General features: G+C 38.6%; 1 protein-coding gene across 1 annotated transcript in view; it reads left to right on the top strand.

Annotated features, from left to right (window-relative positions):
- Positions 1 to 10,591: 10,591 nt before the first annotated feature.
- NEGR1 (neuronal growth regulator 1) overlaps positions 10,592 to 19,521 on the top strand; it is a 1,004,973-nt gene continuing 996,043 nt past the window's right edge. Inside the window, exon 1 of the mRNA XM_052637140.1 lies at positions 10,592 to 10,767. Coding sequence (XP_052493100.1) covers positions 10,592 to 10,767 — 176 coding nt within the window. The remainder of the gene's footprint in view (positions 10,768 to 19,521) is intronic.

Consider the following 19,521-nt stretch of genomic DNA (forward strand, 5'->3'; position numbering starts at 1 on the left):
CAACAACCTTGCAGGACAGTTTAAACATTCTGGGGGAAGTTTTCAGTAATGATGTTCAAAAGTGTTCATGCCATCATTGTCTATAATAGACAACTAATGTAAAACATAGTCTGTCAGCAATATAATGAATGAATATATAATTGTATATTTGTGCTATATAATGCTAAAAAGATACAAAATGAAGGGAAGACAATTGTACAACAGCATAGAGGAATCTTAAAATATTAAAATAAATATTCAGTTATATTTAATAAATATTAAATTAAAATCTTACAAAGTTCAGACACAAAAAAGGATATACTATATAATCACATATTGTATGATTGATATGGCTTTAAATGCATATATAGAAAAGTAAGTCATTTTTTCAGTGGATGCAAACTAAGTAGTAAAAATATAAAGAAAATGAGGAAAGGATGACCTCACAGTGGTTACTTTATGGAAGAAGATTGGGGTTGTCACTAAGAAAGTGCTTCCAGGAGGCTTCTGGGTTACTGCAGTCTTCTGTTTCTTAGTCTGGGTGGAATCAAGTAGATGTTAATGTTAAGACTTCTCTAAGTTGCACTTTCATATTCTATGCACTTTCTGAAGATTTATTGTGAAAAGTATGTCTTCTTGTCAGAACAACAGCAACAAAATGTCATGATTATGTGTGGCTTTTATAAATTTGGAAAGGTATTTCATATAGTCCTTTAAAGTTATTCCACTTTAAACCTGTCTAGTTTTCTGTAATCTTAGGCAAAGAAACTATGATTTATTTCACTGTGAATATCATAATTTTACTACAAGAGCAATAAACATCCTAATGATTGCTAGAAGTGGTCATGGAATGAAATGACAATGAGACTAGAATTTTTTAAAGTGAAGTATAGTTGATTTATAATGTGTTAATTTCTGCCCAGCAAAATGATTCAGTTATATATACATATATTCTTTTCGTTACAAAAAGTATAATAGTAGTACAAATTTATCAAAATAAAAAATTACAAATTCTGGTACAGGTGGCTTCATATATTAACACAATGGGGTATCTTCCCTGCTATTTTTATATTATATGATAGATAGTATTTACACATTATTTACCAATTACAGGAAAATATGATAAAGGGAAAAAATTCACAAGTCTTATCAGTTCAGTTAAGTCACTCAGTCGTGTCCGACTCTTTGCGACCCCAAGAATCGGAACACGCCAGGCCTCCCTGTCCATCACCAACTCCCAGAGTTTACTCAAATTCATGTCCATTGAGTCAGTGATGCCATCCAGCCATCTCATCCTCTGTTGTCCCCTTCTCCTCCTGCCCCTAATCCCTCCCAGCATCAGGGTCTTTTCCAATGAGTCAACTCTTCGCAGGAGGTGGCCAAAGTATTGGAGTTTCAGCTTTAGCATCAGTCCTTCCAATGAACACCCAGGACTGATCTCCTTCAGAATGGACTGGTTGGATCTCCTTGCAGTCCAAGGGACTCTCAAGAGTCTTCTCCAACACTGCAGTTCAAAAGCACAAGTCTTATAGGGTTTGAAAATGATTATTTTCAAGATAATTATATTCTTTACAACCATTAACTCAAAAAAAAAAAAAAGAGCATAGACCCAAGTGTAAAACAATAAAACTGCTAAAACACACCATAGGATAAAACTTAAATGAACTTGGGTATGGCGATGTCTTTTTAGACCCAACAGAAAACACACGATTCACAATAGAAATAACTGATAAGCTGGAGTTCATTAAAATTAAAAATGTCTAGTCTGTGAAAGACAATGTCAAGACCATGAGAAGATAAGCCACAGACCGGGATAAAATATTTGCAAAAGACATATCTGTTAAAGCACTATTATCCAAAACATACAAAGAACTTTCAAAACTCAACAACAACAACAAAAACCTGAATAAAAAATTAGCCAAAGACCATAACAGACACCTCATCAAAGAAGACAAACAGATGGCAAATGAAAAGGTATAGCACATCATATATCACCAGAGAAATGTAGATTAAAGCAACAATGAGATACCACCACACATCTACTAGAGTGGCCAAAGTCCAGAACACTGACAATACCAAATGCTCGTGAGGATATTTGGCGGCAAAACCTCTTCTTCATTTACTGGTGGGAATGTACACACAGTGGTACAGTCACTTCGGAAGAAATTTTGGAAATTTCTTACAAAAGCAAATATATTCTTACTGTATGATCCAGCAATCATGTAGCTTGGTATTTCCCCAAAGCAGCCGAAAACATATCCACACAAAAAGTTGAATATGGGGGTTCATAGCACTTTATTTAAAGTACCCAGACTTAGAAACAACCAATATGTTCCCTGGTGCTTCTGCTAAGTCACTTCAGTCGTATCCAACTCTGTGTGACCCCACAGACAGCAGCCCACCAGGCTCCCTATCCCTGGGATTCTCCAGGCAAGAACACTGGAGTGGGTTGCCATTTCCTTCTCCAATGCATGAAAGTGAAAAGTGAAAGTGAAAGTGAAGTCACTCAGTCGTGTCTGACTCTTAGGGACCCCATGGACTGCAGCCTACCAGGCTCCTCCGTGCATGGGATTTTCCAGGAAAGAGTACTGGAGTGGGGTGCCATTGCCTTCTCTGAAATGTTCCCTAGTAGGAGAATAAATAGACTACAGATATACATATAATGGAATATTAGTCAGCACTAAAAATAAACGAGCATTTAACCTATGACAGTTCAGTTCAGTTGCTCAGTTGAATCTGATTCTTTGCAACTCCATGAATCGCAGCACTCCAGGCCTCCCTGTCCATCACCAACTCCCAGAGTTCACTCAGACTCATGTCCATAGAGTCAGTGATGCCATTCATCCATCTCATCCTCTGTCCTCCCCTTCTCCTCCTGCCCCCAATCCCTCCGAGCATCACAGTCTTTTCCAATGAGTCAACTCTTTGCATGAGGTGGTCAAAAACTGGAGTTTCACCTTCAGCATCAGTCCTTCCAAAGAACACCCAGGATGATCTCCTTTGGGATGGACTGGTTCGATCTCCTTGCAGTCCAAGGGACTCTCAAGAGTCTTTTCCAACACCACAATTCAAAAGCATCAATTCTTCAGCACTCAGCTTTCTTCACAGTCCAACTCTCACATCCATACACGACCATAGCCTTGACTAGGCGGACCTTTGTTGGAAAAGTAATGTCTCTGCTTTTCAATATGCTATCTACATTGGTCATAACTTTTCCTCCAAGGAGTAAGTGTCTTTTAATTTCATGGCTGCAGTTACCATCTGCAGTGGTTTTGGAGCCCCAAAAAATAAAGTCTGACACTGTTTCCACTGTTTCCCATCTATTTCCCATGAAGTGATGGGACCAGATGCCATGATCTTCATTTTCTGAATGTTGAGCTTTAAGCCAACCTTGTCACTCTCTGTTTTCACTTTCATCAAGAGGCTTTTTAGTTCCTCTTCACTTTCTGCCATAAGGGTGGTGTCATCTGCATATCTGAAGTTATTGAGGATTTCTCCTGGCAATCTTGATTCCAGCTTGTGCTTCATCCAGCCCAGCATTTCTCATGATGTACTCTGCATATAAGTTAAATAAGCAGGGTGACAATATACAGCCTTGATGTGCTCTTTATCCTATTTGGAACCAGTCTGTTGTTCCATGTCCAGTTCTATCTGTTGCTCCCTGACCTGCGTATAGGTTTCTGAAGAGGAAGGTCAGGTGGTCTGGTATTCCCATCTCTTTCAGAATTTTCCACAGTTTATTGTAATCCACACAGTCAAAGGCTTTGGCATAGTCAGTAAAGCAGAAATAGATGGTTTTCTGGAACTCTCTTGCTTTTTCCATGATCCAGCGGATGTTGGCAATTTGATCTCTGGTTCCTCTGCCTTTTGTAAAACCAGCTTGAACATAAGGGAGTTCACAGTTCATGTATTGCTGAAGCCTGGCTTGGAGAATTTTGAGCATTACTTTACTAGCATGTGAGATGAGTGCACTTGTGGGGTAGTTTGAGCATTCTTTGGCATTGCCTTTCTTTGGGATTGAAATGAAAACTGACTTTTTCCAGTCCCGTGGCCACTGCTGAGTTTTTCAAATTTGCTGGCATATTGAGTGCATCACTTTCACAGCATCATCCTTTAGGATTTGAAATAGCTCAACTGCAATTCCATTACCTGCTCTAGCTTTGTTTGTAGTGATGCTTTCTAAGGCCCACTTGACTTCACATTCCAGGATGCCTGGCTTTAGGTGAATGATCACACCATCGTGATATCTGGGTCATGAAGATCTTTTTTGTACAGTTCTTCTGTGTATTCTTGCCATCTCTTCTTAATATCTTCTGCTTCTGTTAGGTCCATACCATTTCTGTCCTTTATTGAGCCCATGTTTGCATGAAAATTTCCCTTGGTATCTCTAATTTTCTTGACGAGACATGGAGAAATCTTAAACACATGTTACTAGGTAAAAGAAGCCCATCTGAAAAAAGGCTCCATTCTGTATAATTCCATGTATATGACACTCTGGGCAAGGCAAGCTATGAAAACAATTCAAAAAAAATTGGAAGTTGTCAGGGGAGAACTGAAAGTCCGGGCACAGAGAATTTTTACCATATGATATTTAAAATGATAACTACATGTCAGTATATATTTGTCTAAACTCATAAAATGTACAATACCAAGAGTGAACCCTATGGCAGACTATGAACTTGGGGTGATTCTAATGTGCCAGTGTAGATTCATCCTTGCCAAAAAATGTATCTGCCATTCTAGTGAGTGATGCAGATACTGGGGGAGGCTACACATGTGTAGGGGCAGGGTACACATGTTTGGGGGCAGGGTATATACGGGAAATCTTTATACTTTCCATTAAATTGTGTTGTAATCCTACAACTGCTCTAGTAAAGTCTTTAAAAATATATACAGTTTATCCTTGTATAACATGAAGGGTAAAGAGCATTGATACATGCATTGTGGAAAATCCATATATAGTTTACAGACAGTCCTCCTCCTCCATTTCTGAGGTTCCACACCACTGGGACTCAGTCGCTATACTATAGGGTGTTACTATAGTATTTATTGAAAAATCTGCATAAAAGTGAACCTGCACAGTTCAAACCCTGCATGTTGAAGGGTTAAAATCTCTGAAATAAAAATCAGAAACTTTTAGGAAACAAAATGAGATAATATAAAAAAAAATAAAATAGAATGCTAGCTTCAGAGTATAAGATTTTATATTCCTAATATAGTCAAATAGAAAATATTAAACTTGACATTTATTTTTAAATAGATGTACTTGAGGTTCCTAAAGTCCTTTTGGAAGTAGGTGAGAAAAAGTCTCAAGTAAATAATAATAGAAGTATTTATTACTTTCTCCAGAACCTATACAAATATATAAGGACATGTAGTTAATACGTACTCACTACTAGTGAAAATAAAAATTTCAGTACTTTAAAATTAATTTCCACTCACATATATCTAAGACTTCTCACTCTGGCTTCAGAACTTGGGTAAAATTTTCAGAGCCTTTCTACAGGAATGGTTTGAAGAGCTTTGAAAGTACCCCTGCAATATCCCTCCAGCCCACAGTTCTTACCTCTTTGCTTACCAGCAAGGCCGGCAGTATTTAATAGATGAGATAAAAGGAAAAAAAAAAAAAAGGTAAGCGAAGGAATATAAGATTTTTACATAGTTATTCAAAAGGGAAATTACTTTGTTTTTCTGTTCCTTTATTTAATAGTCATTTCCTGAGTGTATATCCTATAGCTGTCATTATGTAAACAATATAAAGATTTAAGTTAGTTCTTGACCAAAAGTAGCTCACCTCATTGATTTATATTTTTATTTAAACAACCACAAAATGTCAGTTTCTTTTAAAAGTGAGAACTATCCATTCAACTCTGACAAATAAAAGTATTCTAATGGAGACATCATGGAAAGATATTTACAGTCAGCTATGAAATTAATTATACCTCCACTGAGTTGGGCTACTCAGTCATATAGCAGGGAAATTCAGAGACCAAATTGATGATGAGGAAGATCTCTTTTGTAGCTATAGAATTCAAATAAAACACTTTCATTTTGACTGTAATCTGCTTTATTATTTTACTTGAAAAGCACCAGATGGTATATATTTTTAGAAACCTGGGGTATTTTTTACCACACCCCTCTACCCTGGTCCACAAAACATTTAGCAACCTCTGAAGAAATTTTAGTTATCAGAGTTACTGGCATCTACTAGTGCTATTGGCATCTAGTGAGTAGAGGCCTGGGTTGCTGCTAAACATTTTCCAATGCTAGGGCATTCTTTACAACAAAGAACTACCTAGTGCAACATATTAAAAGTGTCTAGGTTACATCATTGTTGCACATCTGAAATTAACACAGTAATGCAAATCAACTATACTTCAATTAAGAAAAAAAAAAAAGTGCCCAGGTTGAGAAAACTTTCCATAAAGCAATATTCCCCTTCCCAAGCCCCCACCATGAAAAATTTCCCAGAGTTTGTAGTTTCTCACACCAAGCTGCAAACCACCACAGGTCAACTTAAGTTGGCAAGGTGCTCCAAACTTAAACCAGCTTATTTCAAATAGAGACTCAATTATGACCCATGTTAGAGAGCTATTATTCATATGTTCTGTTTAAAAGGGCTTCCTGACCCACTCTTTCAGGAATTACAAAGTGCTCTCATTAGCTCTGATTAGCTCCTGGGACTTGTCTTACCTAAAATTCCTCATGCCTACACAGTGACAGCATGAAAAATGTATCTGGGTTTACTCACTATCAGAAAACAAATGTGAATTTATATATATTTTTAAAAACAACAATCTCATTTACACTGTCAATTAAAAATCAAGCTTATTGAACTAAAGAAGCATAAGAAGCTTCCTTATTACATTACTCTTCCAACATACTTGAATTTAGAGGACATGAAAAACAGGGGTGTAAATCAATCTAGTTAAAGGCATAATCAATTAGCAAAGTCAGGGTCCACCTTCCTCCTTCCATATTGGTCATAGTATAGCTTTGAAAGCAAAGCAAGGGTACCTGATTTAACAGGAAATAGTAGGAATTCAGGGCAATGTCAATTCCTAAAACCTCTTACCAAATGAATATCCTATTACACCCACTCCAACCTTCACCATCTAAAATGTTTCAACAATGCTGTTATCTATTCTGATACTTAAAAAAAAAATCTGCTAAATAACTACGTGCTAGCTGAACTTAGAGGTGCTTTTTTTCTGTCATTTGTTGTTGTTTGTTTTTGTTCTGGTTTTCTCTCAGGAGCTGAGACTTACAGGATTTAAGTCTCTGCTTGAAAGAAATCTAGGACCTCAAAAGCAAACACTAGAAACCCTGTAAAATCCTCTCAGATATACGCCCATAGAAAGGTTGAGGAGAAAATAAAGTAATAAGTGCTTTTAAAGTAATTTTCCTCCCTGGTCAAAAGGACAGCAAAATTACATGCAGGAGTAAGGCTGCCCCACTCAGCATTCTTGCACTCACTTTAAATAATAGTGATGCACATGTAAATAAGCTTTCCAGTAGTCCATGAATCTATAAACTAGGCTCGGTTACTGTTTCCTTTGGATGGGTTTTGTGACATTTAAGTGCTTTGTGATCGGTGACTGGAAGTTGAGCTAGAAACTAGAAATAAAGAAAATAAACTCTTTGCCTTTAAACAGAAGTGGTCCCAGTTTTCTTTCACAACCCTGAAGGGTTGTTGTACATATTAAAACTGCTGCATAGCTCCATCTCTGGTCACAGATACCCCCTTCTCCTCTCCGCCACCCCCGCCCCGAAGATGTCAGATTTCTGGGAAACAGCGGTTACAAAAGGATGCTTTTCATAGCTTGTACTAGAAACGCTGGCACCCCCATCCCTGCATAAAATAGCACTAAACTGAGTCACAACGCTGGAAGCCGCCGTGCCTTCTGCTTCTCTTCAATGGAATCCAGATATTTTCTATGAAAATACTAAATAATATTGCGAAGTTTTGCCCATAAATACGGCATGCCGATTCTTCTAATCCCCGGTTTGCCCTAGATAATTTTAGGCTTTATCCATCAGTGTATCACGCAGGAGAGAAAAACGCAGTTAACAAGATGACAGTGTTACCTAGGTATTTGGCATCAATATTAACAAGAGTCTGTCATTTGACGATTATTTCCCTAGCATACCAGACGGTAAAGAAAATGTTTTCATTCATCCGCAAATGACTAACATTTATTGATGTTTCAAAATGCGGTTGAATACTGTTGCACTCTCAATTTCCGAGACGGATTTGAGAGTTAAGCTTGAATACTAATAACATCAGTAACTCCCGCTGCAAGCATCTCGGGGGGCTTTGGAGTGTCACTTCAGCAGGGAGGTGATGCTGGCTAGAGGCTCTTCGATCAGTCAGTCTGGGTGGTCACAGGTGATGGGAATCCTTCCCTTTCCCCATATATCCTCATGCACTGCGATAAAAATCACCGTGAGCACCGCTACCGCCAAGCAAAACGACTCCCTGCCTGCCTCTTAAAGAGCTCAGTCTGGGGAGGCAGCCGGATGCTGACCCCTGCAGAGAATATTGCTTCTGTGCGCTTTGCCAGAGGACCCTGCTAGCATTATGGAAAACGAGTTAGGGATGTGTGAGGTTTTGCTGTATTTATTTCCTCCAAGGGAGGAAGGGCTGGGGCCAGGCGAAGAAAATCTTCAAAGACTGCTTACGGCGGGGGATAGGGCTGGAGGAAGGGGAGGGGTAACCATATTTTTTAATTACTTGTTTCTCTTTTTCACTTCCCTACCCTGCTTCCCAAACTCCTCTCTGAACAAGATTGACTGGCGTAACTGCTATTGACTCTAGCCTCGGTTCTCGCATTGATCTGCAAATGGACCAGAATAGCTAAAGGATCGCCAGCCTGGACAGGAATTCAAGAAAGGAAGAAGTAAAAAAGGGTAGGGGGTGGCCCCATGCCCAGCACCGACAATGTGCCTCGGTCCTGGACAGCGGCTCGTAGCGGCGGGGCAAGCGGCTAACGGGATGCAGCGGCAGAGAAAGAGAGGGTAACCGCACTGCCCCCCCGCAAACCCACGGAGTCGGAAGCCTGTCCAACCCGGTTTAGAGACTGTTAAATGATATAACCCTGTGACTCGTTAAACCCCGTAACTTTGCCCTACCTAGATTCGAATGCGCTGATCATTCCGCCTGATAGGCTCAAACGGGTTAAGCTCCCTCTTACATAACAGGACTGCCTGGCTGTACACAATTAAAATACTTGATTGCAGTCTCTTCCCGACTCCATCCCCTCAAGACCCACCCTGTCCCTCCCAGCGCGCCTGCGTGCCGCACGCTCACAGGCCCCTTGTGCACGATTCGCGCGCATTACAGGAGCGCGCTTACTACACACACAGATCCGCGCACTCTCCGCTCTGACCATACCCCGCACAGACACACACACACACACACACACACACACACACACACACACAATTTAGTGTCAACATGCATGGGGTTGGGGGTGGAGGGGCACCGCCTTCCAGTCCTCAGCGACTGACCCAGTAGACACGCCAGCTGCTCTACCCTTGGCTTTGCAAGCATCCCTACCCTCCTTTCCCCTCAAAAAAACAGTGACCCCCCTCCACCGTCCCTACCTATTTCCGAAAAGAGGTAAAGAGTCAACTATGGGGCTGTCGCTCGGGCAAGATGGGGGAAAAAAAAATAAACCACAAAACCTCACAGTCCCTGGCGTCATGATGGCGCCTACCCCAACTTGGAGGACTTAAAAGTTATGGTGCCTCAAGAGGTAAAACGCACCGGAGAGGGAAAGCAAAGCGCCGCTCTGCTCTCTTCACCTCAGCCCAGACGCGGAGACTTTTCTAGCAAAGCATCACTCTAGTGCGTACGACAGGAAAGGAAGCGTTCTGTCTCCGATCTCTCTCTCTCTCTCTCTTTTTTTTTCTCCCTCTCAGTTTGTATAATAATATACCTCTTGCCGATTTTTTCCTTTTTTTTCGTTTTCTTTCTGCCTCCCCCCCCCCCCCACACACCCCCCGCCACTTCATTTCCCCCTCCCTGCTGCATCCTCAGTCCCCGGGCGGGGTTGCTAAGGAAACGGCCGCTTGGCAACGCGCGCGAGCCCGGGGGCCGCCGGCCGCCGCTGCGCCCCGCGCTGCTTCGGCTGCTATTGCTGCCGCTATTGCAGCCTCCGCCGCCGATCGCCCTGCCTCCGCCGTCGCCGCGCCTCCTCCCTCACTCGCCGGCGCGCTCCGCTCCTCGCTAGATAGTGCGCGAGCCGCCGGAGAATTAGACACACTCCGGACTCGGCCAAAAGCAACCGAGAGGAGGTGTAGAGTGGTGCTAGGGGGTGGGAGGGGAGGGAGGGAGGGAAAGCAAAGAGGAGGAGGGGAGGCAAAAAAGAGAGAAACAGCACCCAACAACTAGGTGGGTGGGGGGAGAAAGAAAAGAACCCACCCACCCACCAAATTAAAAAGAATTAAAAAAAAAAAAAAGAAGAAGAAGAAGAAAGGGGGGAAAAAAAGAAGAAGGGGAAAAAAAAATCCTGTGGCGCGCCGCCTGGTTCCTGGGAAGACTCGCCAGCACCAGGGGGTGGGGGAGTGCGAGCTGAAAGCTGCTGGAGGGTGAGCAGCCCTAGCAGGGATGGACATGATGCTGTTGGTGCAGGGTGCTTGTTGCTCGAACCAGTGGCTGGCGGCGGTGCTCCTCAGCCTGTGCTGCCTGCTGCCCTCCTGCCTCCCGGCTGGACAGAGTGTGGACTTTCCCTGGGCGGCTGTGGACAACATGATGGTCAGAAAAGGGGACACGGCGGTGCTTAGGTAGGAGGAACGTCGTGCTTTCGTACTTGTCTGAATCTGTCTGTCTGTCTCTCCACCTTTCTTGCGGTCTTTTTAAACCAAGTAAAGATGCTGGTGGTGATCTCTATCAAAAGACCGCATTTCAGGAAGTCCAGGTGCTGATTCTGCCTGGAGCCGTGGCCCCTTTACTCCGGGGCAGGTGGCAAAAGAACTGGTGATGCTTAAGCACTTTGCCGGAACGCCTAGTAGCCCTGAGATGAGTGAAGTGTGAGGCTTAGGAGGGGCCGGTGCCACTTGGAAACTCAGTTCACAAGGTCTGTGTTTTACTGTCCTGGGGTACTCTTGGAGAGTCTGACAAGTTTATCAGGTTTGTTTCTATTTTACTGTAACCTAAGCGACTTTTTCCAACTGCTGGGTCCATGCTCCCATGTATTTTCCCTCTCACTTGGACACTTAGGCTCAGTTTCTCCCTTTTCAGTTTTCTGTCTTTCCTCTTACCGCTTTGTCCCCCCGCCCCCCCTTTGTTTCCTTCCTTCGTTTTGTTTTTATTTTTTTTCCAATTCCCCTCCTTCTTACTCTTTTCCATCCATTACCTCTTTTTATTGCTTTTTCTGTTTTTCCTCCCATTCTTTTTTCACCTCATGTTTTCTTTTTCATTTCCACCACTCTAATCTCTGATCCTTTATTTAATACACTTTCCTCCATTCTTTACCTTTCTCCATTCTTCTTTTTTCTTTCTCATTAATATCCCTTTTCTGCGAGCTTGACTTCTGGGTCTCTCTCTCTTGACTCACATTATCCATCTCTTTCCCCATATTGTTCCCCATCCCTGTCACACACACATGTGTGCTCCCTCTAACCCCTCACAGTTTCATTTTCTCACTCTCACAAATCTCTTTTTCATAACCACACTCCCTCACATATTCTGTTTCACATTCTCATACATGCTGGCACTTCCATACTCCCCCTAACAACCACTTTCACATTCAGATTCTCTTTTACTCTCTAAAAAGGCACCCGCTCGCTCCTTCACTGCTCCACACATTGTCACTCACACATGTATACACACAGTCTCTCCCTCTCTCTGCTACCCTCTATCCCCTCATCTTTCCCTTTTCCTCCCTTTTTGCATTTTAAGTCTTGCTCCTTTTTCTCACTCTTCCCTTCTTTTCCCCAAGCTTGGGCATTGAAATGTTTTGTCACTAATGAACATCCGTAGCCTAATTTTATCTATAAACAACATTGCTGTAAGAGTCTGGTAATGTTTTTTTCTCCTGTAAAAATATAAATTGATGATCAGCAGTGCTTAGATCTAAACAAGGCTAAACACCCTTATTCCTTCATTTCCTATCACCCTCCCTTCTGCCTGTGATACCCCCACCTGACATAGATCCTGAAATCTCCCTGAAAGATATCCTTTCTCTCCACTGGGTGGTAGTTGGCTTATAAGTACAGATTGCAGAAAATCAGTGTATGTGGCATGTTTAAGGTGAAACAGAGAGGGCTATGTTTTATTTGAAACATCCAATATATTGTAAATTTAATATCTTGGATCTGGGTGTGGTGAACGATTTACACCTTCTTAAACATGCCTATGAGTCCAAATTAATGTAGGATACTGTTACAGTTTCTAATAGATACTAGTTTATAGTGTATATTTCTACTGTAAACACAATGCTACTGGATGTGTACAAAAGTAACAGTTTGTTGTCACTTAGTAAAATACCTTGCATTGCTGATAAAAGAGATGAACTCTTGGTCACACTGAGGATATAAGTTAAACCCTTGGTGATATTCTTTATATTAAGTTTGTTTTGGAAGTTTAAACAACAGTGGTAAGGATGAAGTGCTGTCTTTAGAGCCTGCAAACACTTATCATGGGAAATGCAATCTATATAATTGTAGTAGCATATTGCCTATTTGTAATGAGTATTAACATTTTCAGTCTAAAGGATTTGATAGACTGCTTGTCTCTTGATGGTATATCTTGGGTGTTTTGTTTTTAAAGAATAATCTAATGAATACTATGGCTAATTAAAATAGCTGAACTCATGGTCTGCTTCTAGGAGACCTATGTTTCGTTCACACATTGCTGCCAATAGTGAAGCTTCTCTAACTAGAGGCAGCAATATTTTTCCAGTTTTGTTGGTTTGGTGCAGTCCTTGTTTACTTGTGTGCACCTATCTCATCCATTTATATGTTGTATCCTGAATTTTGTCATATCTTAGTTTAGAGAACTTTTGACTTTTAAACTTTTTAAAGAGAATGGTATCTGTTTCTTTTGAATAATGTTTCTAACCAATTACAGTTTTCTTGAAAAATAAACAGAATCTTTTTTTTTTTTTTTTGCCATACGAAACAAATCTGATCCGCATTACTTTTTACTCAAATTGGTTTACAGTAATTCTAGAATTCTCTAGGGACTGACACCATTTTTTATCTTTTTATATTGACCATAGGTTTTAAACACTTTTAACATATATAGTTACAAAAAACCCTCTCTCTCTTAAAAAAAATGTTAAATTGCATCAGTGATTTTTCCTGCAACTGGTATTTACTCTGTTCATAGACCAGTACAGAAGAGCTTAAGGACTATTTGAGTGTAAGTCAGGTGAGATATTTTCAATCAAAAGTAATGTCACAGAGTTATAGTTTATGTTTTTACTTTAGATACTTGGAATTGTATTTGGTGTAATTATCTAATTCATTAGAAAACAAAATAAAAAAACCCAAAATCTTCCCTCATACAAACACCCCTTCACATCAAAGTACAGAAATCTAGTACTCAAGAGAACACTTTACTGAATTATGTGATATTGTTTATTAAGCTTTACATATTTTACTCTATTTTTAATGTAACACATTCCTCCAAGTATCTCATAAAAAGCAAATAGTGGCATAACAGTTATCAAATAACTTTAAGTGCTAAAGGCCTGAAAGTGCAAATGTGTCAATCAGTGACTCTGTTGCTTGTGGTTACATTAATGAAACAGAAGTTTAAAGGTCAAATGATACATTTCTATCTCCTAAATGCCACAGTGTCTGTTTTAGAGAAAAGAATCAAGAAAAGCAAACCTTTTCTTATATTTTGTTATCATACAAAAGGGAATCCATTCTGTGATCCATCAACTGTACCTATCATTCTATAAATCACCTTCTCTGTTTGGATTAGAAGACTTATAATGAAGTTCCATTTAATAATTTCAACATTCTTATCATTTTAACTTTGCCTCTTAAGATTAGTGAAGCAGTATATTAAATGTCAAAATGTCCCTTATGTCTAATAATGATATTCACTGATAAATCTCTGAAGGATTCACTTGAGATATTTGGACATTCTTATTGAAGTATTTAATGATGCATCTATTCAATACAATAACACTTGGTACCTCCCTTACTTTAAATAAATGCATGGATGTCTGGAGCACATTGTAATTTGCTACCAATACAAATTAACATTTTCACTAAATTTTGAGATACTAGATTGCTACCACATTTATTACTTATTGATATTTTATACTTAATAGAACTTGTTAATCTGTATATGGATAAATGAACTTTTTCTCTACTCTTCAAATCATATTTTGTAGTACCTGGAAGATCTGAGTTGATGTTTCATCAGGTGGTGTAGCAAAGAACAGGACATTCCAGAACCACACTGGCGATGCATTAGGACCCAGTGTTTCTAGATCTAGAAAACCAAGGGGAACATAACTCTGCTCTGGCTTAATACATAAATTTCAGATGACTTTTTTTTTTTGTAGTTTTGCAGCTGCTTTAATGTGAATCAGTCACTTTATTCTTACCTTATTAACAAATACAGTTATGTCGACATGTCCAAAAACGTTTAATATTCTTTTGAGACAATACAAGGAACAACCTAATTTATATCCTCCCAGTTTTTAAAAAGACATGTCATTTCTAAGCGAGTTCTTTCATCTGTTTCTACTTCAACTCGTCTATGAATTTTGTACATTTTAAGCTGCCATCCTGATATGAATTCAAAATACTGTATTCTCTACTTGTCATCCTTTAATCAAAGAAAGGAAGAGAGATTCTTTTCTTAAATGTGATATCTTCTTTTATGTTAGCAAAGTTGAACATAACTTTGTCATTTTAATGCAATAGATTTCAGTGAAAGTTATATGAGATCCTAATAATGATATTGTAATAGGGCAGGAGACTTTTGCTTCAATCACAGAACACAGAGTGCATTTACATAGAAGCTATTTCCATTGGAAGTCACAAAACTTACGAGTAGATTTATAAATGGATATCACAAGTATTTATTACTTCTCAGACTTTGCTCAATTCATTTGCCTTTTGATTAGACTACATTAAATTAGTTTTGTTTTGAAATGCATGCTGTTGGATACAAGAAAGTAAATGATGTCTAAGAATGCAGAATTGTCAATAGCAATATACCTCGATTATACTATACTTTTTGAATATCATTGAAGAGTGTCTTCAATGGTAGAGTCTCTTCAAACTCATCTGTTGAGTCATTCCTACCTATTTATGTGTTCCAAATATACTGTTCAACTCTACAGGCATTTGCAATTTATAACGTTAAGGCATTATTTAAAAACCTATATGCTTTTTGAATAGTTGAATAGTGTTATGGAACAGTTTTTTTTTTTTTTTAATTCTGTGGTTTTTTCCTCATTCTTTTCAAAAGAGAAGGGGTAATAGATGGTCGTGCTGAGTCATTTTGGAAAAATATGCTCCAAAATATGGAATACAATGCTACAATGTTACCTGTAGTGATGTGTAGAACTGTTGTATTAGCATGAGGCACTACTTGATACATTAATACATAATCATTCATTATATTAAAGAACAACATAGCATTTTAAAATTTTCCAGATGGATTTATTTTTTTCTAGTTTTTTTAGTCCACAAGAACTAATTAACCAATGTGGTTGTATAAATCTTTGAGCACAAGCATGTTAATGAACTACTTATTTTTAAATAGTTAAATTTACCATTAAATAGCTCCATGAACTAAACTAATTCTGAAATACCTGAGTTGCAAAATGTTTGAAGAATTATTCATATCCTGTAAGTGACATTTCTGGGCCTTATTGACCAGATCCAACTTTTATCCTTCTGCTATGCTCTGCTATTGGAGATAGACAATGAAGCTAATCCCGAGGCTGTATTCCCTTGTTCTTCATGTCAGCTGTTTTCAGACTGTGATTGTCCAGTGGTAGGTAGTTTTGGGAGATGGGAGTACATGATGAGTGAGAGGCCAAGGTGTTTCTCCCCTCCTACATTGCTTTGGGCAGTGTTCAGCAGTGTTTCCATCTTCCACTGGAACCTCTTTGCTCCATTTTCCACCGGATAACCAACTTGGGCTTCTGTATACTGCTTCACCCATTTGTTCTTCCATCCTAAGAGTAGTAGTAGCTTCCTAATATTCTAACTGTCGGGTTGTCTCACCATCACCTGTTCTTCTTCTCAACTTTTCCATCATGTTTGCAGTCAGTTCTCTGAATTAAATCCTCTAAGTTTTAAATATTCAGAGTGGTTTACATTTTTCTGATAAAACCCTGATTAACATGTGTTGGCATGTAATAGTTTTAGTGATTTTTGCTACCTAGCACTGGATATAATAGTTGTTTAAGGAGGCAAGAATAGAACCATAATAACACTGGCACATATTACAAAAAAGAAAGATGGATATTTGGGGTATTGTCCACACCCAGATTATGGTGAATACAATAAACCAATGATATACATTTTAATTAAATATGTTAAATAATTAATTGAAATATAAATAATATACCAATGCTATGAATGGGAAAAATGGTTGATGAATATAAATTGGGAAGAATCAATAATACTCTATCTTTTTTTTTTTTTTTTTGACTGAGCAAAAGAGAACCAGGGCTAAACTCTGTTTGTGGTATGTGATCAAAATGTTGAACTAATTCCTACAGTGTTGACTATTGAAATCAATAGGAATTAAAGACCTTTCCTTTTTGTAGCTTAATACCTGAAGAGCAAATTAAAGTTTCCAATTTCTTATGAAATATATGAAGTGTATGATCATAACAGTGCATGTAACCACTGTACAAATAAGTCTCTCAAGCCATTTGAAACTTTTGATTAGAAATCATTTCACTTTTCTACCATATCCTATTCAAAATGTCATATACTATAACATTATAGACAACATATTTCTAACATGGAAGAACTAAGGGAAGCTTTATTAGTTGGTGTTCTTTTTTTTTACTCTCTCATTTAACAGAGTATTAGATGATGCAGTGGCCTTCCCCTTACATGCTTCAAAATAATATCTTTCTAAAAGATATTATACAAGTGTCTGGCTCCAATATAAACAGCAGTCATCATAAAGTCCTACTTTTGCTGCTTTCTCCACACTTTTGCAGGAAAGACGGTAGCTTTTAACCATAAATAACGCAGTTGTTCAGTTGCTACGTTGTACCTGGCTCTTTGCAGCCCCATGAAGTGCAGCACTTCAGGCTTCCCTGCCCTTTACCGCCTCCTGGAGTTTACTCAAACTCTTGTCCATTGAGTCGGTGATGCCATCCAACCATCTCTTTCTCTTTCACCCCTTTCTCCTCCTGCCTTCAAACTTTCCCAGAATTAGGGTCTTTTCCAGTGAGTCGGCTCTTTACATCAAGTGACCAAAGTATTACAGCATTTGCTTCAGCATCAGTCCTTCCAATGAATATGCCGCATTGATTTCCTAATAGTTATCCCTAAAGGATGCTCTAGAGAGGATTTTCCTGAGTTGGGACAGAAGTTGGACTTGACTCATTCCTGCATTTCATTGTTCTTAAAGCTTTGTTGATCCATTACAGATTTTCATGGACATTTCTATGTATCGCTCTTTTTTTTTTGGAGCATCGTTTTGCCTGCTTTCTTGCTTTGTAGAAGAATTTTTAAATGGGATCACATGCTTTTTTGTCAGATATTTTATGTGTTTCAAATTCAACAATGGAAACAAACTTATCCAGGATTTTCTACATAGGCATTGTCATTAACAAATTGTATTTTAATTGGACTTCCCTGGTAGCTCAGTTAATAATCTGTCTGGAACACATGAGACCCTGGCTCGATTCCTGGGTCAGAAAGATCCCCTGGAGAAGGGATAGGCTACCCACTCCAGTATTGTTGGTCATCCCGGGTGACTTAGCTGGTAAAGAATCTGCCTGCAATGTGGGAGACCTGAGTTTGATACTTGTACTAGGAAGATCCCATTGCAACCCACTACAGTATTCTTGCCTGCAGAATCCCCATGGTCAGAGGAGTTTGGCGGTACACTAATTAATTAGTACACCATATCTAAAATGTGACAATTTATAAGATATTGGAGAAATTTAATAATAGAAATTGTCTGATGTTTTGTTCAAGTATTTTTCTTTTATACTGTGTTAAGTTTGATTGGCAAAATACCTGGGTTTGTAAACTTTATGACTATTGTTCATCCATTTCTAGGGCCTTAATATTGCACCTTGCCTATATCAAGCCAACTTCCACTATATTTTAAATTAATGAATTTTTGGAAGGATAAGCAAAAGATTTAATGTATTTGTCCTTTAGATTATTAATTATTTCAAATTTTAATAATTGAAGTATCTTTACTGCTACAATAAATCTGTGTGCTTATTGTGATTGAGTACTTTTTATTGAATCCATTTATCAATAGTCTCTGTCTTTAAGTAATGCCTGCAGAAGTCCTATTGGATTGAGACACACACATTAGAATCATTCAGTGTCTGTAAATTGCAGGATACAAGCTATTAGTGAGTCTTGAAGAAAATGTATTAGCTACTAAAGGTATTTTTTAAAATAAATTGTACTAAGATAGAGTAGAAAGCATTATACATAGTAAAGGTAAGTTTTATTCTATTAAACTTTTATTTTTTATGTTTGTGTGTTTATACTCTGTCAAGATTTTAGATGTATTTCTTACTGTAGGTTTCATCAGAAAAAGTTTGTAATGCAATTGTAAGGTACAGTTTTAAGATTATTGAGATGTATTTAATAGTTTTCGGAAGCTCTAAGATTTTAAAGTATATAGGAAGACTATTGCTCTTTGCAATTATAATTAGCCTATAACAGGAACAGTTCAAGGTAGCGAAATGTCCATTGTAACCTTCTAACATTTTTTTCTTTTCCTGCCTCAACTCATGGAGTCTCCTCTTCCTTTCTTCTAAGGTTTCAATTAAATAAAATCAATAAAGATACAGAGGAATAGAGAATCAAGTATTTGTTGAGAATGAATAGTCTCAATTGTGAAAAGTAGCTACACTCCCCAACCCAGAGCTTAACTTTTGTATCATTCTGACTATCTCCCAGAGGTAGGTCAACTGTACTTCATAAACCACAGAGTATTGATACTAGCTGATAGAATTTTAATGTGGTCATATGGCTTTGATTTATAATGTTGAGGGGGTTATCTATTAGCATAGTGTTTTCTAAGCCATATCAAGGTCTGAATTCTGACAGAAGACCTTTGACACTCTTAAGCATCCAGCTGGCATGAAATTTGGTCTTTTAATCACTTTCTGTAGGAAAAGGGGGATATAGGAAAGGAGGAATTTGGCAGTGTTGCCAGCATTAGTGTTGCTCTTTTGAAGAGAAGCCAATACATTATACTTTCTGGATAGCTGGTAATTTGTTCAATTTAAGGAAGATGTTTATAACACTTTTTGGACCAGAACTAAATTATTTTTCACTGAATTTCACTAAGTCCTTTGGACACAGGTCCAGTGCCCATACTCATGCTACAAGATTGGGCTT

Source organism: Budorcas taxicolor, chromosome 3 (assembly GCF_023091745.1).
Source record: "Budorcas taxicolor isolate Tak-1 chromosome 3, Takin1.1, whole genome shotgun sequence".
NCBI lineage: Eukaryota > Metazoa > Chordata > Mammalia > Artiodactyla > Bovidae > Budorcas > Budorcas taxicolor.